We start from the raw sequence: 22,532 nt of genomic DNA on the forward strand, positions 1-22,532 counted from the left end.
AATTGAAAGAAATGTTGTTTTTCGGTTTACTGGTTTCACTGGTCGGTATTATGACAATTTAGTCGAATCATTATAAGAATATGAAAGCCAACCGGCACATAAATAGACACACATAGATATGGTTAAATTCTGTGAAAATTAACTCGATAGGATTTTTAAGAGATTTATGTTCTCATATATCATACACTAAAGAGCCGCAGCAAGCGGTTCACTTTACTATCATCACTTTATTACATCAAGCCAATCATTTCGAGAGGAATCATAATAATAACTATTATAAACACACAATCATACACACTGTGATTGTTCAACGTCCATTGAGAGTGAGTGCTTTTCAAATTTCTTTGGCAGGGAGTGTGTGCGTGAAAAGAACAGATTTCTTATTATTTCTTACATTAGCAAGAAGTAGGGACAAAAGATCTTCGCATGAAACACTTCAAAAATGACATGACGTATTCGATCAAATTGAAAAGTTTTCAAGTGTTTGCCTGCAGACGCTGTAAGATTGCGTAGAGCGTCACGAATTTTTGCGAATCTTCAGATGAAATGTTAAGCAATTAATGAAAGCAAAATATCATCGTCAAGTAAGTCCGGAAGTCGAACGCATTCTCCAGAGTAAACCGAAAACTCAATTGCAATTTTCTTTCGAATAGAAATGCGGCATAGCTAGATAGTTCGTCGCATTTTATCAATTATCCAATTTGCTGTACTTTTGTAAAGAGGACTATACAACAAGAGGACTAAACAACCTCTTGACTTGCAATCGTATATCAGGTTTTGTTCTAATGTGTTCGTTCACCTTCTTATCCACGCACTTCTCACCTTTTTCCTGCTATCCAATGAATTCTTGTTGGCTGGCAGCCGCATAACATGCCCGTATTCCATGTAAATCTTTATTTGCAACATTTCGAGGAAACTTCGTTTTGAATAAATTTACGCCTAAGTTTCGTTCAACTTCTTATGCAAATTCATTATATATATATCAGATTTTTTTTTTTTTTTTTTTTTTTTTTTGTTTGTTTAGAGATGGATTGGACCAGTTAAGTTAATGTTAGATCCATAATCCAGAAACGAAGTTGAGAGCGACTGATGAAAAAATTTAAGCATAGGTAGACTGATGTGGCAGAGTGTTCGCAATGAGAGACTCTGTTCCGCTGTCAATCCATAAATCACCGTACTTGGTACTGTACTGTCAAGATCAGATATATGAGGCGTTACTATTGTACAGTTGCCTTCAAAGTGCGATATGTTCGATATGCCGGAAACGGGCCAAAGCCCGTTAGATTAATGACAATCGCAGTGAGCCCGCTCTCCAAGTTTCACCTTGACTGCAGAAATTTAATGCTCCGCAGTAATGAATGCGTTCTGATTTTTCGTGGTTTCAATTTCTACGTCAGCAGCGTTCTGTATATGATTTGTGTGTGCAGAAGGACTTGAGGCACATCCATAATTTTCCATACCACTCGATCTCAAACAACGTTTTTAGTCAATTTAAATGCGCTCGTTCCGGTCTCCTTTGATTCGACTGACCTCGTCTTCCGCAGATACTCTGTTTAGAGCAATTGTTTTACTAGAAAAATGACGGAAAGTTATCGAGCAAAATAGTACATTTTGATTAAATGAAGTTTGTTTAAGATTAAAATGAAATCGAATTAAATTTTTGACAAAACACTCCACGAACGTTTTTCATGTTTCAGTGTTTCCTATCCATCATTGAATTACCGCCTACTTAATAGTTTTTATTTAACACAAATACTAGCAATTGACGTCGCCGTTGCTCTTCAATAAGGCTTGGTCAGTTCTTTAAGAAAAAAAGTTCTAATTTGAAGCGAAACGTTAGTCCGTAGAGGTCAGAACATACCTAAAACGAGTAAACAAGTAAAAAAAATCATAGTAGACCGCGGCCTTACACTACTCCACTGTTATTCGTATAACGACGACGATATTGTAAAATAATATTTTATATGGGATATGGTTGAATAAGTGATCTGATCGGAATCATTTCCGATAGCATTCTTCCTTGACCCGAAACTAACCAAATTCAAATTCTGCTTATGGGAACTATATTAAACAATTATTTGAAATTTGCTATGTTAGACAATTGGTGTAGGGAATTACGTAGGCTGCCACGTAGAGAATGAAGTAGACAATCACGCAAAGAATAACGTAGAGAATGAGGTAGAGAATGAGCTGCTGAAAAAGCTAATTGAAATTTTGATGTTTTGACGTTGCCCTATAAAAATTTTAGCAAAAACGGCAACACACACACACACACAATTATATTCATTTTTCGCTAACATACCAAATTTCAAAAGATCATTAAAAATAGTTCCCGAAACAAAAATTCGAAATTTTTTTTCCATTGAACACACGTTTTTATATAGAGTCAGATGTTATAGGTGAATATAGGTGATATTTTATAGTTTCGCCGCACCAGATTCTCAGATTCGGGTGATCTTCCATACCCATTTTTCACTAACATAGCAAATTTCCAAAAATTGTTAAATGTAGCTCCCACAGGCAGAATTTGAATTTGTTTAGTTTAGTTGAAAGGTGTTTTCATATAGACTTATGAAATGTCCACAAAAATATTTCCCTTTTTTTTTTAATATGGATGGAGCAGGCTTTCAAATCCAACTATATCTCAACTGTAATTATTGAACAGATCTCTGTTAACAGAAATGATAGGTGCGTTTGCTAGTTAAATTTGAATTTATTTTCACACCCGAGTGACCAATACTTTCGTTGTGACATGTTCGTGCTAATCGCTTTTCACCTGCGACTTGTTCTTAAATCTTCCTGGCAGTCGATAACGGCGTAAGCGCAAGTAAAGTGTCTTGAATCTGTATTTGATTTTACCATCTTTAGAATATAGTTTCTCGGTAAATCAATTAATTTTTCATGCAGAGTTACTTCTCTAGACTATTTACCGCCCAATGATCTCAATAAGTTCATATCTTGAAAAGCATTTTTCCTAAGCCAAATGAACCGAGTAACAATTAAATATAAGAAAATTGCTAAATAGGGTGACGAGCGATATAGGCGCAATAAAAAACATTTTACCACTAGCGTATTACGAATCGTTTTGAAATGGGTTTACTTGAGCCGGCCTGAACGGCCTGTAAATGTGTAAACATGATATCAATTTAAGTACATGTCTTGCAGCTTAAATAAATGTTCACCATGTCATGCTATAAATTGTTTAAATAAGCTTATAATCCTGCCAACCGATTCAGTAACAATATTAGAGAGTTTTTGATCTGCAAATAAGTTTTCGTACATTTGTGCATTCTTTACAACGAAACAATGTACTTCTGTTCTATTATGTTTGCTAATCTTTGCCTTTGATATACTTGTGCGCTTTGTGGGGAAACGTATTAACTGCTTGGTTCATTTTAGTAAGCAGGAAATTGTAGCAATGCTTACTCGGCGAATGCAATGTGTCTGTATGCGGACAGGAAACATTTTTCCTCCGAGACATTATTAATTGCGGTCGCTTACTTTCTAAAGTTCAACGATTGTATACATATATAGGGTATCTCTAGTTTTTATACACATACATATATATATATATATATATATACAAACATATGTATTTTTATATAGACTTAAACTTGCATTTTGCCGGTTAAGTAAAAGGGGAAAAAGTAACAGCTTGAATTATGGCATCGTTTCGATAACTGCTTTTTGACTAATTGCTTTTCATGTGTATAAAGAGTAATGAACATAAATGAAATATATATTAAATTTAGTTGCTTGGGTTATATTAAAGTTTATGATTATTAGCAATCGGAAATAAATTGAACAAATGAGATTCTAGTTCATCAAGCGACTTCCGTGTATCAACCATGGGGCGGCATTCATATCGACATTCATCATCGTTCAAGCGGAAATATGCTTCAAGGCTACAAATGTTGAAAACATGAATGAACAAGAACTTCAAAATCCTAAAAGATCACGTTCGATTAATCTGATGTTATGCAACGTTATGTAGCTTGCAATTTATTGCATCTTTTATGCTGCAAGTTATTATAAACTCTTTCTTCGTCTACTTTCTTCTCGCTATATCAAGCGTCAAATCGTGTACAAGATATCTGAGACAATTTATTTTCACACAGCAGGTCTGAAAGCAGCTAGAAGAAAGGTCATAGCCACTGTGGTGACGTCAATCATTATGTATGCGAGCCCAGTATGGGCGGGTGCATTGACTGTAAAGGCGGCACTCCGAAAATTGGCGGCGATATATCGCCTCAGCGCCCTGAGGCAGATTTGCGCATTCCGAACCGTGTCGGAGGAGACGGCGCTAGTGCTAGCTGGCAATCTGCCAGTCGACATCCTGGCCGATGAGATGAGCCGCATCTACCAACGGCGTCGCGTCAACGATCTCTCCTCGCTAGTTATAAGGGGCGAGGAACGGATGGTCTCGCTAAGGATTTGGCAATCGAGGTGGGAAAGAACGACCAAAGGAAGATGGACGTTCGTTCTTATCCCTAGCATAAGACGTTGGGTTGACAGACGGCATGGAGAAGTAAACTATTACTTAACCCAGCTTCTGACTGGCCATGGCTGTTTCCGGAAATATCTACACAGATTCGGGCACGACAGTTCGCCTAACTGCCCGGTATGCGAGGATATGGAGGAGGACGCAGAACACGTAATGTTCTACTGCAGCAGGTTCGAGAATGGGCGGCCTCAAGTGCCACCTAACGGGATAACAAGCGCAACGGTTGGCAGTGCAGCAGCCTGGAACGCCGTAGACGCATTCGCTAGGAATACTCTCGTGGAGTTGCGGCGATTGGAGAGACAACGGGTGGAGAGCAGAGGGAGTGGAAGCCGATAGTGCATTCCACTGAGGTCCCACCATCAGGAGCGTGCTAGCGACAACCAGCCCCCGCGAAGTAATACCTAACGGTGGTCCCACGGGGGAGAGTGGTAGACGAAGTTTGTGTGGGGGGTAGTTTTTAGTACGTATGCGCCAGGGATGGCGAATCGTGCATGCTGCTACTAAGACCCAGCAGTATCTTTCGAAGATTTTCTACCTCCAGCTCACAGAGCAAAACAAAAAAAAAAAAATGTATATATATATATATATATATATGTAACATTATATATCATATATGATATATCAGTTCGTAGAATTGAGATGCAAATGTAGGATAACTGTTGACGAATTCATCATTCACTCTCAGTTACAGAGAGTCTACAAGCGAATGCAATAAATTGCGAGTTCCCCATATAAAGGTGAAATGCAACCACTCATCTTATCCGATGCAGAGCTTCGCGTTAGTCCATTTATATCTTATATCCATTTATACATGCTACCGTGGTACACTTGTAATACAAGCATACATGAATTTGGATGTATGCGGCACACAGAGATAGTTGATATAAACCCATTTTTTATTGTGCAAAGCGATTAAATTTAAGCTTGTCCGTCTATCTATCTCTCTTGTTGTCGATATGTTCATCTATGAAAAATGTTCATGGCATATTTTCGCTCAAGGGCGTGACCTTTTCGAAATGGTTCGTGTAGGACTTGTACCTTTTTTTGAAAAAACCCGATCTATCGATAATCATAGGATGGTGTGAGGCATTTAATGGCAGGTCATGCCTTACTGTAGTGTTCTTACTTGCTTTTATAAATGAAAATATAGAGTCCACCTAGATATGCTATAAGATTTGTGGCAATGTAAAATGTTGTCAATAATTTAATATTGCAATCGATTACTAATTAACAAAGGGACACTAATTAAGGTTCGCTGCCTGGATTGCGATACAATACACTTTGAAAATATATTGAATTCCATGGAGTCCCTTAGTAACTGAAATCCTTCAATAGCAAGTCATTCCAATCATTCTACTTCATGTTAGATGTCGTTCTACTTCATGCAATAGCTCGTTGTATACCATGCGAGATATGCACCCTATATAGTAATCCATATATCGTATGCTAATGAAATACGCATTGGAAATTATAAACTCGTTCGGTCCATGTAAAATTGTATATAGGCTCAGATATTTTCTCTTACATCAACGCCAACGAAGGATGAGTGTGCGCGTAGTTCATCGAAAAATTTACAATATCAAGAGCATATTTATTCTTGATACGTATCAAAATGTAAATCGACTTAAGGATGTCCGTTTATCTGACTGCAAAATTTGTTTGAAAAACCCTTCTGATCGAAAAAATGAAACTATTTTCCTCAAATTTGGCATATTGGTAGCCGTTGCAATCAACTTAGCATTAAAGATGGCCCCAACTTACTCACGGGACAAAGGAAATTGAGAAGCGAAGCAATATCAATTATCGTACAGTGTCGGAATCGAGTATCAAAATTGTATCCGAATATAATTCTTTTATTCATCTTTTCTTACATATTAGTTTGGGGAAAAAGAAATCCATTATTTTTTCGGTAGATGGCTGCACTGATAGATTTTTCGTAAAGTACCGATCAAACAATTTCAGATTTATGCTCGTTGGAAAGGTGACATTTCGCAGTAAAAAAAATTCTTGTTCTTCTCATGTTAGCAGTCGTAACATCGCCCAGGAGCTAGAAATCGACCATAAAACAGTTTTAAACCATTTACACAAAGCTGGATTCAAAAAGAAGCTCGATGTTTGGGTGCCACACCAATTAACAGAAAAAAACATGATGGATCGAATTTCCATCTGCGAAGCCTTGGCCAAACGGAATGAGATAGACCCATTTCTTAAACGGATGGTGACCGGAGATGAGAAATGGATCACATACGATAACCCTGTGCGAAAACGATCGTGGTCAAAGAGTGGTGAAGCACTTCAAACGGCCAGGAAGGTTTTGCTATGCTTTTGGTGGGACTGGAAGGGGATTATTTATTATGAGTTGCTTCCATATGGCCAAACGCTAAATTCTGATCTCTACTGTCAACAACTTGACCGTTTGAAGATAGCGAATGACCAGAAACGGCCAGAATTGGCCAACAGGAGAGGTGTCGTGTTCCACCAGGACAACGCTAGGCCACACACATCTACAGTGACTCGCCAGAAACTTCGGGAGCTTGGTTGGGAAGTTTTAATGCATCCGCCATACAGTCCGGACTTGGCACCAAGCGATTATCATCTTTTTCTTGCATTGCAAAATTTCTTTAATGATAAAAAATTGGAATCTAGGGAGGATTGTGAAAATCGACTACTAGAGTTTTTTGCAAATAGAGACCAGGACTTCTCTGAGAGAGGCATTTTGAAGTTACCTTTAAAATGGCAACAAATCATACAACAAAACGGTGCATATTTGACCCAAATCGGACAATCCGAAGCATGTTAAAAAAATCCTGAAGTTCATATAAAAATAATGGATTTCTTTTTCCCCAAACTAATATATATAATCTGGCACTCTTGCATATAGTATGTGACCGTGTGTTAGCGATAAGGAAGGATCGTAGGTAGTGGAGGGACCAGAACTAAAAGCTAACGTTTTTGCGCATGTTTGCTTTGGACGTGCAAGTATGTAGAACGGCAAAAAAAATAAGATATGTATGTCCGACGGCATATATGTTTAACGGTAACTTAAATGCGAAGTTATCAAGTGGTTAAGGGATAGTCTAAGTTAAATGACTTGCAATCTAAACGTCGACACTGGTTGCCGGGGGATAGAGAGGATGATCTGACATTCATACATGAATTGCCAAAGTTTACATATACTTTGTAAGACCGAGCACTACGTAGTCTATTGCACCTGTGTCAGAGATATTGGCCAAAGCAGTAGAAAACAAAAAAGAATAACGCGCAACAATCGCATGCAATTTCACAAACAACTTTTTTCTGCTTTGTATGCGAATGTCGTGTGCAGTAAAAAAAAAATAAGTTTTTATTACTTTATTACTTTATCCGCTTATTTTCGCGTTACTTTGTTAACCTAAACAAAAGGCACATATTGCAGTTGCCGAAAACGAACAACGTGTTGTTATAAACACGAAAACACACGTCCCTTAAGTGTGACAAAAAAATTGAACTAAATGATATTTCTGTGTGCATCGTCGGCGAACGAGAGACGGGAGATATCTCTTAACACTTTAAGACTTTAATCATTTCTTTTTTTTTCAACTATGGCACGTATACGCATCATACATGTTGTAACATGAACTCTAAAAATTTATGAGAAAAAATTAAAAAAATGCAGCAGCAAAAGTTTCATTTATTGTTGGTAAACAACATTTTCTTGTAAATTCACAATTGTGTGTACGATGTCGTGGCACCTAACACATTCTCTACTTCCTTGGATGGACGGACATTATTGCGCGACGGACGTACAGACAGACTCACATAGTTAGTGGACAGACAAATGTGCCCAAATCAATTCGGAATTTGAGACTGATAAATATTGGGTGAAAGAGTCCGATTCTTTCACGCCCAGCCTTTTTCTGCTATAGCTTATGAGCAGTAGAAAAAATAGCCAAATTTTTATTCCTTTTTTATTTTAAGGCACGGTCCACGATTAAATACCACACACCTATATCCAACAACTATCTATATATCGACTTTTCAAGATAAGGCTTTACATGATTAGTGGTCGGAAAAGTGGACCGATCGAAATCACTGCCTAAAGGGTTTGTCCGCGCGTCAAAGCACGTGAGTATATCAAATTTTATCAAAATGTCTCCAATGACCCTTAGGTTGAATGCAAAAATACATAAACAGACATCAGACGGACGGCCGGTCAGCACATTAAATGGCATAAAGAAATTTCAAAATTTTTCATTGTTTATTAAATTAAAGCAAAGAAAGGCCGCGATTCTCCAAGGACCACCAACGAAAGGGTTCGCTTATCGTTGATAACCTTTTGAGTTCAAATGACAAGCGATACACCGTCAGTAGGGAGAAAGTGGAAAGTAGCGCTTCTTGTCAAATATATGATGGTAAGAGTAAAGCACAGTGATGGGCCGGCAACTGGGTCTTATATTTTGAAAGGAAGTTAGTCCCCTTTGCATGGAAAAACCTGCTCTTGATGAAGATTTCTGTACTGTGTACCGTGTATCGTAGTGTAATGCTTACAATAAGCGCTCCTGGACGTGTCTTCGATACACAAGCGCAGAGTCGAAATATAAATCCTATTAAAAATGTGCGAAGCGAATAATTATGTGAGAAAATTTTACCAGAGATTTACCAAATTTTATATATTGGCTTAGTGTTCTCGCAACTACTGCTTAACTGGGCCGAGAGTGCTGGAAAATTTCATCTTAAGCGGCATATTGACGCATCTCACAAGCTCATATAGGGCAGACATGAGCTGCAATCAGCGAATCAGTGAATTACGATTCCGCCAACTGACACTTATGACGAAACTAGAGTGCAGTCATCGTGCTGGAGCGACTCGAGATGCTGGCGATTATGCTGATTATTTAAAAATATGATACTGGAATGTAATGTCATATGTACATCATTCGTAATTAAAATGTTGTTTCTCATTAGCCAAGGGACAAATATGTGTGTATGTATTTCCTACTACTTCTTGTTAAGCAAGCAATTGTGAAGGTTAAGTGAAGAGAGCTGTTTCCAAGAATAACATGTTGGAAAGAGATGTAATCAGATTGAATTTATTCCGCGCACATTTACATAAACAAAGAATTAAAAGCAACACTTATCGTTTTAACATAGTTAATGAGATAAGTCCAATGGCAATTCAAAGGGGTAACCGTTGCCTTCTTTATGAACATGCCACTGCATCACCATAATCGTTAATAATATCAACGACAATTTAAATAGTGAGGAACAAAAGCGATTCCCTTTTTGTGATATTTTCAATTCGTCCTCTAAGTAACCTTTGTCAGCAACCCTCCGCATTCATATTCGAAAAGGAAAACCTTAAACTTGACATAATTTCAACTTGTCAACGCACACATGTGAAAGGGAAAATGCAACTCAGATGGCCTTGTCATTTCGACTTGGAAACTTTAGAATTTTTCCTTTCAAACAGTACGATACGATAATGACCTTGAAAATTTTATTACAAGTTTTTTCACTCTTATGTATTATTGAAATTTTCGCTCGGAAAACACAATGACAGTCACTGCATTAAAAAAAAGAAAATGAAATAAAATCATGATTCGATTTTTGCTTACCAACAACGCTGCCAGCGCAGACATACACATGTCGTGCGCACACTTACACATACGTGCATGTGACGCTAAGCAGTGCTCTAATCCATTCTGATTGTCACAGGTTACGCAAACGATATTAAGCGAATATAAACATGTATATACATATACATATGTATACACTTGCACTTGTGCACATACACTTGTATATATGTACTTGTATATATATATATATATGTATACCCTTGTATATATGTAATTGTATATATTCGGTTTATTTACTTAGGGCGAGTGCAGATAAGGTCTTCTCTTTCTAAATATATGTACGCATGTATGTTTGTTTGTTTATGCATACATATATATGCAATATAGAAATAGATTCTTAGTTGACATCTGTGCACATAGTTTCAATTGTTGTAACTTATATTAGCCTGCCTTAGGGAAATCAATCGATTTGTAACGCTAACACTCGAAAAGGTACACGTGGACACTGTAATTGATTTCGATTGTTTTCATTGTTGGAATCATTGGAATTGGCCAAGTCAAGGAGATTGATCGTTGATTCTTTCGGCGGTCACTTGAGTTCAGTAAAATTTTAACGTCGCTAAGACTATCACAAAACCTCACTCACTATATTCACTTCAATATACTCGCTTACCTTAGTAAGGGATATCTGCAGCACATTTAATCATATTTGGCTATTGTGTATAATCGTATTAAGCGACGAGGACATCAAGAGTCGACCAATGTCGCACATATTGTTTTCCCACTACTTTTGCACTGCTCTTGTTTTAGTTAGCCAAGTTCATTATGGCCAAGACAGTGAAATGAATTGATTTTGTTTGAGTTTACGATGTAATCGCGCTTCTCTTCTATGTGAGCAAAATATCAAGGTTATGGTTATATATTGGTATGGACAGACTTTATAAAAACGTAGAGCTTAAGCACAGGAAGAAGACGTAAACGATAAATCAAATAGCAATAGCAATAGTAATCATATAATAGGTTGGTAGAAAAGTTCTGCCGTATATTAGTACCTGCGAGTAATCTCATTTGCCTGGCGAAGTGAAACAGTCAGAATGCTTCGGCTGGGTCGGCCTTATTATTTAGCTCAGCTCTCGCGAGATATGAGAGGACAAACTTTTATACCCTTCATCAGTTAGCTGCGAAGCGCAGAGTAAATAAAGAGCAGCAGATAAACTGCATTGAACTTTTCGATCTCGGAAGCTTAAAAAAAAAAAAGCAAAGAAGCGATTACAAAGCACGATTGAAAAGGCCTTTAACATCTCTAAGTAATTAGTTTTTCTCCACTTGTTCTAGTTTGCGCTACACCGCTGACACATACTTACTTCTACCTTTATGGGCCATTTTGACGCATCACTTTTGTGGAATCGCTACCGATCGAAAAATGATTGCAAGAAATCGATCATGAAACGCATTATTATGGGAGATGACACTTGAATCTACGCAAACGACACGGAAACACCGATCGATCGAACGAATATTGTGCAAAAGTTAGGCCAATACTGAAAAAATTGCATCGGAATCATTCAAAAATCAAGGTGATGTTAACAGCATGGCCAAACTGTTAGCTGGGAATATTATTTAAGTGTTATGCGTCTTTTGCGTGAACATATTCGCCAGAATTGTGAAAAGAGAACTCAAAGTCAAGTTGCCCTTACTTTTTGGACACAAAAACGAAAGCTATGTTCGATTAACTTCAAGAATTCATTAGATGCAAATCATTTTCGATAACTATAATTTTATTTAACAGATTTTTTTTAAATTTTATTCAATAATTTTGGGTTTGACTTTGGCTTAATTTCAATGCTTATATTGGATTGCTTATTAGATGTCTTGCTAATTGCCATTGATATAAATTTGCTTTGAATTTCGCATAAAAAAATTAGCTTCTAAAAATCAATCGTACCACACTTGCATAAATTATGATCAAAATACCTTCCACCAACCTGTCATAACCATGCTAATTAATACCTTCCATAAATCTGTCATAACCACGCTAATAAAAAATATAAATTTGGGGGACTTTTGCCGACGGGTTTCCAATTAGCATAGAGTATTACGTTTTTTCTGTAAGTTAGCATAGGGTATTACGTTTTTTCTGCAAATAGCCGAGAATTTAACGTTGGCTTTGCTTGCCTACCTTTAGGTGTATATATTATATTAATGTAATAATTGAGATTGCTTATACGTCCTCTTAGAATTTCTTTTTAGTTTTATCTTCTTTTTGATGACGAAATATGTTTATATATGTTTTATTAAGTCTAATCAAAGAATAATCTTTCCGTTTTTTTTCGTTTTCTATACTGTAAATTAGCATAGAGTATTACGTTCGCTCTGTAAATAGCATAGAGTATTACGTTCGCTCTGTAAATAGCAGAATATTTAGCTACTGTTTTGTTTAATTTGATAATAAAAAAAAAAAATTATGGCGGTCTACTTTTACGCTTGCTCGTAAAATTAAATAAGTTCAGTTCTCGTATTTTCCAAAACACTAAACAGTTAGTTTCAATTTAGTGGTTTCAATATGATGTCCTCGGAGACAGGCCGAACCTTCCAGGCGTCTTACAAATGTTTTTCAGTATCCATGTTACCAGGTAACGAGCGGGAAGATGTAGAGAATGGTGGTAAAAGTAAGTCTGAAGAAAAATAAGAGACTTAGATTGTATGAGAACGCTTTTAAAATACGTTGCAGTAATTATGCCTCCTTCGGCTTTGGATACATTAACTCGCTTAAACGTTGAGTACCCAATGTTATTCAAATCGAAAAAACAATAAAAAAAGGTCGGCATTCACACGCTGGGGTTTTGGAATTCGTGGCCGATGAAGGATGACGGATAACCTATTGTTAGAAGAGGGTGGTATACTTACAATTGAAAGTGTCTCGCTGCCAGTAGCGAAATTCTCCAAATTTCAACCACACAGTAATGAATTTTTTGGACATCACTAATCCGAAAGCTGTTCTGGAAGTTCTACTGGCGATGTCATCGCTATCAAATATAACAAAAAAGTTTATGAATTGTGTGTTTTGGAAACAAAACCAGGTAATGCAGTTAGCATAATAGAATGCGACATGAATGTGGAATTTGAGGCTCCTGTGGGTTAGAAAGGTACATCTGAGCAACTGAAAGAGAATATACGAGACGAAGCGCCACAAGATCATATTATGGAAGAAATGGTGGAAACTTTTAAAGGCTCGGGAATACGTCTGGATGGCAAAAAGAAAAAGGAAAATCCATTAGATGCACCAGTAGTTAAAAGGGTAAGTATATATCAAAAATACCTAACACATTTCATATATCAAAAATACCTAACATCTTTTTGTAGGTTTTGACTCGCGGCGTTCCAGATTACGATTATAAATTCGGTCTTTTAAGGTTCGATCACTCAATTAAGGCAATTAGTGATCAAATAGCCGAGAACGATACCAATGTAATTGAGACTGAAGAAAGTTTCCATGGTCAAGGCTTCTCCATGAAAAAATCACGCAAATAAATTGTTTTTATAATCATTTTTATTTATTTTTAACTTTATTGAAAGTGGATAATAAACGAAATGGGATGTTAATACATTCACAAAGCTAATATCAGTGTAATGGGCTATGCGTCCTTCCGAGACGAAGGTGGTATGGCAGACATAAGCGGCAATTTACATATTTTGCGTCCAAAACGACCGTCTTTTCGTTGCCACAGACCGGAACGCGGCCGGTTGCCAAGTTCACGACTACGCTGCGAATTTAGCAGTTCTACAACCACCATCCATAATCTGGATTACCCGCTCTTCTTGAGGAGCTCTTTCCGTTGGACCGTTTCTTACTCACTTAATCCAATGATACTTTTGTTTAATGCCACCACCAATGCCTTTGGCTACCGCACGTCCTGTGACTGGTTCGCGCCCAGCCAAATGAGCTGCTTCCAGAGGTTCGATCGATGTACTCATCTTTAAAGTGTACAATACGTCGATATTGTATACCTACTCCTGGATAAGGGGTAGGTAATTCACTCTTTGGTTTAGGCACAGCGTTGCAAATCTTAATAAGGTTTCGTACCCAACCCAATACATCCATTCATATCATATAAAGCTGATTTCTGCTCATCCTCGATGCCAAAACGCACAAAACCGTAACCTTTAGAGAATCCATAACTGTCTAGAATAACTTTGGCTGTTTTAATTGATGTACACTTTGATGAGAAAACCTTGTACAGCTGATAGTCGGCCACATCTGAACTTAAGTCACCAATCCAAACACTAAACTCACGTTCATCCCCTGGCAATTTATAAGAATTGCTGGCACTATTCAAACGAAATCTTACGATAGGATTTGTCCCTGGTGTAGGTTTTCCATTCAGTTTATGCAAAGCATCCATGGCTTGCTCATCAGTGACAAAATTAACGAAACAATAACCTGCGGGTTCACCAGTCTATTTATTGCGCATCAGACGTATCGTGGTAGGATCTTCGCCCATTTTTCGAAAGGCTGCTATGATGAAATTCTCAGTCATGTATGGTTCCAAGCTCCCCATCCATAGTTGGCAATGCACAGAGGAACTCATATCTTTTTAATTCTTAAAAACTCCTTGCTCTAAGAAAATTTTCTATTCCAAACACTAATTAAACGAAGTTTACTATCTGCCACCTTTAACGAAAAAAGAAATTACAGAGTTGCAATTTCGTGTACTCTCGTATTTAAATAGAAATGAAGCAATAACAAGCTTTCAACAACATTATTACTTGTAATGTAAATATTGGCAAACATCTTTCGACTTTTGAGAAATAATATAATCAAAATTGCAACGCTGTTGTCTAAGTAAAAAAAATTGTTCTTTTATAATCTATGGAATAAAGCACAAAATTTCCGTGAAAAATTTTTGTCGTTTGCGCTGTTTTGGCATTAAAAACATAAATACCCGTAAGAACATTGCTGACTTCATTACTTACATAGAATACACGTAACGTTCGTCAAACCGAACACAGTTACACACATGTTTGTTAGGCAAATATTGTCATCAGCATTACGTTTTGGTAAACTCCAAAAACGTTCTATATTTTCTATAACGAATATCTGGTAAGTACATTAAGGTCACAGTAGTTTGAAAGCTTATAACGTATATGTAGGGGAAGTTTATATAAATTTCAAGTGGTAATAGATCGCAGTAGTCAAATTGATACCAGAAACATTCACGAAATGAGTTCAAAGTCGCTAGATTTGGATCAAGCAGAACACACAGACAGCAAGATGACGGTTAAAAAACTTCAGGATATGGATACAATTATTAGGTGAGCAATGAATTTAATAATTGCGTACAAAATTGCTGACTTGACTAATTAACACGGGCAGAGTAAACAATATTGAAAAATCTGAAGAAGATACTCGTGATTATCGAGGGCTGCAATTAGAAAACGGTCTGAAAGTGTTACTAATTAGTGATCCAAAAACAGATGTTTCTGCCGCGGCATTGGCTGTTCAAATCGGGTAAGTGATCTTAAAGAATGTTGCAATAAAACAATGAGTCATTCCTTTAAATATATGCTCTCTTAGACATATGTCCGATCCTGATGATTTACCTGGCTTAGCTCACTTTTGCGAGCACATGCTCTTTTTGGGAACAGAGAAATATCCACACGAGAACGGTTACACCAATTATCTCTCACAGAGCGGCGGTAGTAGTAATGCTTCCACGTATCCCTTGATGACAAAATACCATTTTTACGTAGCCCCTGATAAATTAGAAGGTGCTCTAGATCGTTTTGCTCAGTTTTTTATTGCTCCACTCTTCACGCCAAGTGCTACGGAACGTGAGATTAATGCTGTTAATTCAGAGCATGAGAAAAATCTATCAAACGATGTTTGGCGTATTAAACAAGTTCAAAGACATCTAGCTAAATGCGGACACGCTTACAAAAAATTTGGCAGTGGTAATAAGACAACACTATACGATATCCCTAAGTCCCAAAACATAGACGTTCGCAAAGAACTTTTAAGCTTCCATAAGAAATGGTATTCGGCAAATATTATGAGCCTGGCAGTCCTGGGAAAAGGTTAATTTTTAATATATAATAAATAAGTGTGTATAAGATTGTTATGCTCGTCATTGTTTTTCTCGTTTTTTAGAGCCCTTAAATGAATTAGAGTTGATGATTATCGAAAAGTTCTCAGAAATTGAGAATAAAAACGTAGATGTTCCAAAATGGCCACCACAACCGTTTGATGAAGAACGATACGGACAAAAGGTTTTCATTGTACCTGTAAAAGATTTGCGTTCACTAACAATTTGCTTCACAACAGATGATTTAGCCGAGTTTTACAAGTCAGCGGTTTGTCAATTAATTTAAGAAAAATATGCTTTAAGTAATATTTGCAACGTTTTTACAGCCCGATGGCTATTTATCGCATTTGCTTGGTCATGAAGGAAAAGGTAGTATTCTATCTGAATTACGAAGGTTAGGCTGGTGTAATGGGTAAGTCAGCGTACTTGATTCAATATCAATTTTCAAACATTTTCGGTTGCTTCTCCTCTCTAATGTAGTTTATTATCAGGCCATCAAAACACTTTAAAGGGTTTTGGTTTCTTTGAAATATATGTTGATCTAACAGAAGAGGGCTTAAATCATGTAGACGACATTGTTAATATAATATTTCAAGTAAGAGACACTATTTATATTTTTATATATATATATATATATATATATATATATATATGTATATTTCTAATTTAATAATATTTTTATATAACAGTATTTGAAAATGTTAAGGGAAGTGGGACCACAGAAATGGATATTTGACGAATGCGTTAAATTAAATGAAATGCATTTTAGATTTAAGGAAAAAGAGAAGCCCGAAAGTCTTGTGACAAATGCAGTGACTTCCATGCAGGTATAATTATTTAAGCTAAGTTAAAGCGGATGAAAAACTGTTGTTTATGTAATTTTTTTATAAAAGATTTACCCCTTAGAAGAAGTGTTGACAGCACCTTTTCTGAATAACGAATGGAGGCCAGATCTTATAACGAAACTTCTAAATGAATTAATACCATCTAAGTGTCGGATTGTTTTAGTGGGCCAAAGCTACGAGAAACATGCAGATCTTGTTGAGCCCTTTTATCAAACTAAGTATGGAACTCTCAAAATCAATGATGCGACTATCAAGGTACTTATCCAACATAATCAGACATAATCGGAAGCTATTAAAGCTAACAATAATTTTAAAAATTTTATTTATGCAGAAGTGGGAAAATTGCGAGCTTAATGAAAACTTGGCACTATCTTTGCCGAACGCTTTCATACCCGAAAATTTTGATTTGGTGCCGTTCGATTGTGATTTGTCTAAGCATCCCATAATTATCGCGGATACGCCCATTTTGCGTGTTTGGCATAAACAGGACGATTATTACTTAAAGCCGAAAACATGCATGTCTTTCAATCTATCTAATCCGATTGCCTATTTAGATCCGTTGAACTTTAATCTAAATTACTTAATGGTCTCTTTAGTAAAAGATCAACTGAACGAGTATATATATGACGCAGAATTGGCAGATTTGAAACTCCAAGTTGCTACTAAATCAAATGGAATTGAGGTGTGCTTTTTGCTTTATATCTCTTTTCGCATACATTTTTTTACGTAAGATAAACTATAAAAAAAAAAAAAAAAAAAAAAAAATGAAATACAAAAAAAATGCTGCAGAATTTGTAAAGTTTTGCTGCTTTCCTTCTTGTAGTCAGAAATTCTGCGAAATTTCAAATATCTCGTTGCTAATTTTGAGAATTGCGTAAAATGAATTTCAGGCATATGATTTATATATATTTGTAAATAACTTCTTTGTTTGTTTATTTTCCAGTTTACTATACGTGGTTACAATGATAAGCAAATGACTCTTCTGAAAAAACTTCTTTATCATTTATTTGAGTTTCAAGCTGATGAGAAACGTTTCAATATTTTAAAGGAGGAATATGCTCGCTCTCTTAAAAATTTCTATGCCGAGCAACCGTATCAACACTCGATATACTATTTGGCTCTTTTATTAACCGAAAATGCTTGGGCGAACAATGAACTTTTAGAAGCTATGGAATGTAAGCAATGCATTTAATAATATAATATAAGTCGATGTTTTGTAAATCGCTTATCGTTTTTATATGATTTAAGTGGTCACTTTCGATCGCGTAATTAGCTATGCCAAACAGTTTCTTTCACGACTCCATACCGAATGTTTTATCTACGGCAATGTTAACAAAAAGCAGGCGCATGAGATTGCCGCCGTAATGAACGAACAGTTGGAGTTGACGAATGCAAAAATCTTACCATTGCTGGCACGTCAAATGTTAGCGAAACGTGAATATAAATTATGTCCAGGTTAGTAATAACCATTATCCAAATATGTGCCTCACAATTGAGTTAATTTCAATTCAAACTATATACGATCAGTGATTATATTATTATTCTATTGCACTTTATATATTATTAGGCGACAATTATTTGTTTGAAAAGGAAAATGAATTTCACAAAAGTTCATGTACACAAGTTTATTTTCAATGTGGACCGCAAACTGATCATAGTAACATTATGGTCAATTTGATGGCTCAAATCTTAACCGAACCTTGTTATGATTGTTTACGTACAAAGGTAAATTATATTAACTAACTATGCATTTTTATACTACGTTCATATTTTCTATTCTATTCGTTTCTATTCATAAAATAAAGGAGCAATTAGGTTATATTGTCTTTAGTGGTATGCGCAAGGTGAATGGAGTTAATGGTTTTCGTATTATTGTTCAATCGTCGAAACATCCATCCTTTGTAGAGGATCGTATTGAGAATTTCTTAAAAAATTATTTGGTAATGCGAAAATTTATTGGCGTTAGCTTGCTTGCAGATACTATAAATTTTCGTTCGATCTCATTTAGCAAACAATTGAAGAAATGCCTCCGGAAGAATTTGAACGTCATAAGGAAGCTTTGGCTGTTAAGAAATTAGAAAAACCGAAAACCGTTTACAATCAATTTAATCAATTCTACAATGAAATCGCTTTAGCTCAATATCATTTCGATCGGAGCGAGGCGGAAGTCGCTCTTTTGCGTAAAATTACTAAGCCAGAACTAATAGAATGCTACAAAGTAAGCTTGATAGATTACAAAAATGGATAAATTAAAATAATTTATTTATTATTTTAAAAGTCGTTTATAGGGTGCAATAGTCCCGAAAGGCGTGTGCTCGTTGTACACATTTTATCAACGCAATACGATGCAGCAGAAAATTGTGACGAATGGCTAGACAGGCATCACCAAAAGATTACAGATTTTGTTGCTTTCAAATCGTCGAAAGAGTTATATCCGCTCGCATCACCTTATCTGAATATACAAGCGAAGGGTGCTCGAAGTAAATTGTAAAAAATTATTTGCAATAATTTAGAATGCCAATAAATTATATTTTGAAAATTATGCTTTATTATAAATACAAAAAAATTTGTATCAACAATGTATCATGTTTCAGGTAAGGACTCTCCAGCAGAGCAGTATTTGGTATTAAAAATCCAGCTTCTAAATTGCTATATTCTTGCGAAACAAGATCTTTGGATCCTTGATGATTCTGAAAATTATTCATCATCATTATTATTATTATCTTGTTACATAAGAAAGCGTGCAGTTGAACACACCTGATCTAATACAGATATTCTATGCTTGAAATTTAAATTATTTTCATTTGCAATCTCTTTAAAAATATTCCCCATATCTAAAGTAATGCTGCTTGTAGATGATAGAGTGGATTTAGGTTCAATTAATTGCAAATATAGAAAATCGCGATGTAAATGATGAAAATGAGCTCGTATACATAATGCTCTTCCTGAAACGATCGATGCATAAAATTTAAAATTTTTTTATTATTAATATTAAATCGTATAAAAATAATTGATCGATCACACCTGCAACTGTAAATGTTGGACTATCCATAATGGCGCTATTTTGGTTCTCTAGACGTTTTGTGAACATTTCAATTTTCCAATGGTAGGTGAACACTCTAAGATCACCGCTGATCTGATCTGGTAAGCCTGCCTTATTGATTTGTTTTAAGTTATTAAGTAACCGGTCTTTGGCTGTTACGGTCTCCTCACTTGATAATGATTTCAGTTTTGAACTGATACGATTGCTAATGTCATTCGATTTTAAATCGCTAACGATCGTTTGAAATTTTTCAGGTTTATAAGTTGTAGTCATTTTTACAAAATTTTTATCAATATTATTGTTCTGTTGATTTTGATTGAGAACCATTTCCGTACCGCATTTATATCTCAATGAGCGCAATATTCTTTTGATCTCTTCGAGTTCATGGTATAGCTTATTCTTTAAATCACTGAACGCGTGCTTCATTTCATCTGATCCACACACTCCTTTCAATGTTTTTGTCGTCACAGCCTCCGCGCTGGCTCTTACTTCACCGGCAGTTACAGTACAAACAGCTTTTTGTATTTCAGCCGCTTGGGAAATGTGCTCGGTATCGTTAAATATAACTAAACGATAAAGAAAATTTTGCTAAAAATTACGATAGATTTTATATATATATATACATATATATATATATTTTTTTTTTTTCTTTGAACATGCACACATTGATGCAGATACCGCGTACCATAAACAATAAATGCTTACTTTGATTTGATTCTGTCACGATGTGTTGCATATTCTCCGACTGTTCTTTATTTTCGGTTTTTATCATTGTAGCTGCAGCTGCATGAGCAATCAGTAGCATAGATATCCATAAATTTATTGACGGTTTCCTTAAGGTATATTCTTTACGTAAATTTACTTGATTATTATTGTTCGCAATACTCATCTCGTAAGCGTTTATCTACTAACTAAATAAGATAAGAGATTTCAACAACAAATTCAAATTTTACATGTCCTTTTATCTGTACCTGTACCTGTACCTGTGCCTGTGCACGGCCAAAGTCTCTTCATCACTGAAATTGATATAACGATTAGTTTATTATGGACATTTATATATGCGGTTTGGATGAATGTAGATAGATATTTTTCTGTACATAAGGAATGTCTCTCTGTATACATATTCATGCCTTTACATGCACACACATATATAAAAATTATTTAATGTTTGTGCTTATAAATAGATAGATAAGTTTGTTTAGCGATGTTTCATTCATAAATAAGTAGCGTTTATTATAAATTCAGGAAAAAAAAAAAAAAAAAAAAAAAAAATGCATGCTTCAGCTGCGAACACTCGCATCAAAAATGTGGACTTAACTGTAGGCGTGTGTGCGAACAATCAATCTTTCCATTAATAAGTGATTTACTTACCGTAATAAAACTCAAAGTTTTTGAAAATAGAAAATTAATATTAAAAATATTATAATCTATCTTTTAAATGCTTAATTAAAAATTGTTTGCAATTTTATTTCCATTTTTTTTATAAATTTTATCTCTTTTTCTCACAAAAAAAAATTATTTCTCAAACTTTGTCGCTTCTAAATACTTTGTATTTTTATAATCTGATGAAATACGTTTTATTATATAATTAAAAAATTTCTTCTTCCAATTTCAGTACATAATGTGTATGCCACCTTTCGAATAAATTCTTACTGAAAAACATATTATTATGAAAATTAATTTTTCATTGGATTGCTTACCAAATATGAGTTTATGTTGAGGTTATAATCAAAGATCATATTAAAGATTGCAACGCAGCTGTGAATCTATTCGTCCATAGAATTGACACCGCAATGTCCCGGCAATCAGATAATTGTGAAACAATTTCCCAATTACGGTAATCGTAAGAACGTAATAGTTGCTCGATAAATCAATTAAGCTAAGCCAAGCATTTTGACGGCGCGTCAGGCAATCCAATGCAAATAATAATAATGGATAGCTAAGATAATTATTTTGAAATGTGTTTAGACTAAAGGATTGAAGACACGCAATTATCGCTGGATTTTCAAGCAATCTCCAAAGGGTTAAATAAAATAATTTACCTCAAATACGTTCCTAAGATATGTAGGATATGTACAACAAACTACTCAAATATCAGAAATATTGTGATGACTGCCCAACAATTGAAGCTTTCCTAAAATAAATACTACTTCATACTTTTCAAATTTTCCGTAATTTAGATTCGTTTGCGGGATTTACCTAAGAACTTAAATCGAAGATAGCTTCTTATGTTTGAGAATTCCAGTAACAAAAAACACAGCGTGATTTTGACGGATAGAATGCAAATCTTCTTTTGGTAAAGGAGTATATACACGCATATATATATATATATATATATCGGGGAAGAAAATCTCAATTTAATGAGTATATTTTTGAGTTTGCAAATGCGAACCTTAAGATGGGTAGTATCACGTTTCGTTCATTGACCAGAATAGGACATTATTGTCGGGAAAGGCCGACCATTAGATACTCTACGCCACTTCGCCTTCTATCATTACTCGC

The 22,532-nt window shown here is 35.5% G+C and overlaps 3 protein-coding genes and 1 pseudogene across 4 annotated transcripts; 2 read left to right on the plus strand and 2 right to left on the minus strand.

Annotated features, from left to right (window-relative positions):
- The window catches only part of LOC119632609, a 43,203-nt pseudogene extending 29,613 nt beyond the window's left edge, over positions 1-13,590 (plus strand).
- A 97-nt stretch (positions 13,591-13,687) lies between these two features.
- LOC119632076 (tRNA selenocysteine 1-associated protein 1-like) lies at positions 13,688-14,732 on the minus strand. Its single transcript, XM_038024777.1, is given in 2 exon segments — positions 13,688-14,131; positions 14,133-14,732. Coding segments are annotated over 2 exon segments (711 nt in total). The 5' UTR covers positions 14,649-14,732; the 3' UTR covers positions 13,688-13,936.
- A 105-nt stretch (positions 14,733-14,837) lies between these two features.
- LOC119632008 (insulin-degrading enzyme) lies at positions 14,838-19,508 on the plus strand. 2 transcript variants are annotated; one of them, XM_038024675.1, is made up of 16 exons: positions 14,838-15,160; positions 15,211-15,372; positions 15,434-15,568; positions 15,635-16,134; positions 16,208-16,410; positions 16,469-16,554; positions 16,623-16,737; positions 16,832-16,969; positions 17,036-17,242; positions 17,319-17,669; positions 17,931-18,162; positions 18,236-18,442; positions 18,555-18,712; positions 18,793-18,927; positions 18,996-19,205; positions 19,266-19,508. In XM_038024675.1, the coding sequence occupies exons 1-16, from the start codon at positions 15,078-15,080 to the stop codon at positions 19,476-19,478; spliced, it is 3,135 nt and encodes a 1,044-aa protein (XP_037880603.1). In that variant the 5' UTR covers positions 14,838-15,077; the 3' UTR covers positions 19,479-19,508. The 2 variants fall into 2 exon arrangements, with proteins under 2 accessions (XP_037880603.1, XP_037880605.1); XM_038024677.1 differs by having other exon boundaries at positions 15,071-15,160; positions 15,243-15,372; positions 19,266-19,507.
- A 28-nt stretch (positions 19,509-19,536) lies between these two features.
- On the minus strand, positions 19,537-20,934 carry LOC119632009. The gene is made up of 4 exons (XM_038024678.1): positions 20,736-20,934; positions 20,012-20,596; positions 19,745-19,932; positions 19,537-19,677 (listed from the first exon to the last, which is right to left on the minus strand). The coding sequence occupies exons 1-4, from the start codon at positions 20,917-20,919 to the stop codon at positions 19,537-19,539; spliced, it is 1,098 nt and encodes a 365-aa protein (XP_037880606.1). The 5' UTR covers positions 20,920-20,934.
- Positions 20,935-22,532: the final 1,598 nt, after the last annotated feature.

Source organism: Glossina fuscipes, unplaced genomic scaffold (assembly GCF_014805625.2).
Source record: "Glossina fuscipes isolate IAEA_lab_2018 unplaced genomic scaffold, Yale_Gfus_2 1, whole genome shotgun sequence".
Classification (NCBI taxonomy): domain Eukaryota; kingdom Metazoa; phylum Arthropoda; class Insecta; order Diptera; family Glossinidae; genus Glossina; species Glossina fuscipes.

Bases quoted from the DNA above. Each gene is read 5' to 3' on its own strand.
- LOC119632008 (XM_038024675.1), top strand. From the start codon at position 15,078: ATGTTTGTTAGGCAAATATTGTCATCAGCATTACGTTTTGGTAAACTC. The intron at 16,411-16,468 runs GTTTGTCAATTA...ACGTTTTTACAG, and splicing joins CCGAGTTTTACAAGTCAGCG to CCCGATGGCTATTTATCGCA. The intron at 18,928-18,995 runs GTAATGCGAAAA...GATCTCATTTAG, and splicing joins ATTTCTTAAAAAATTATTTG to CAAACAATTGAAGAAATGCC.
- LOC119632009 (XM_038024678.1), bottom strand. From the start codon at position 20,919: ATGAGTATTGCGAACAATAATAATCAAGTAAATTTACGTAAAGAATAT. The intron at 19,933-20,011 runs GTGTGATCGATC...CGATCGTTTCAG, and splicing joins TCCAACATTTACAGTTGCAG to GAAGAGCATTATGTATACGA. The intron at 19,678-19,744 runs GTGTGTTCAACT...AATAATTTTCAG, and splicing joins GAATATCTGTATTAGATCAG to AATCATCAAGGATCCAAAGA.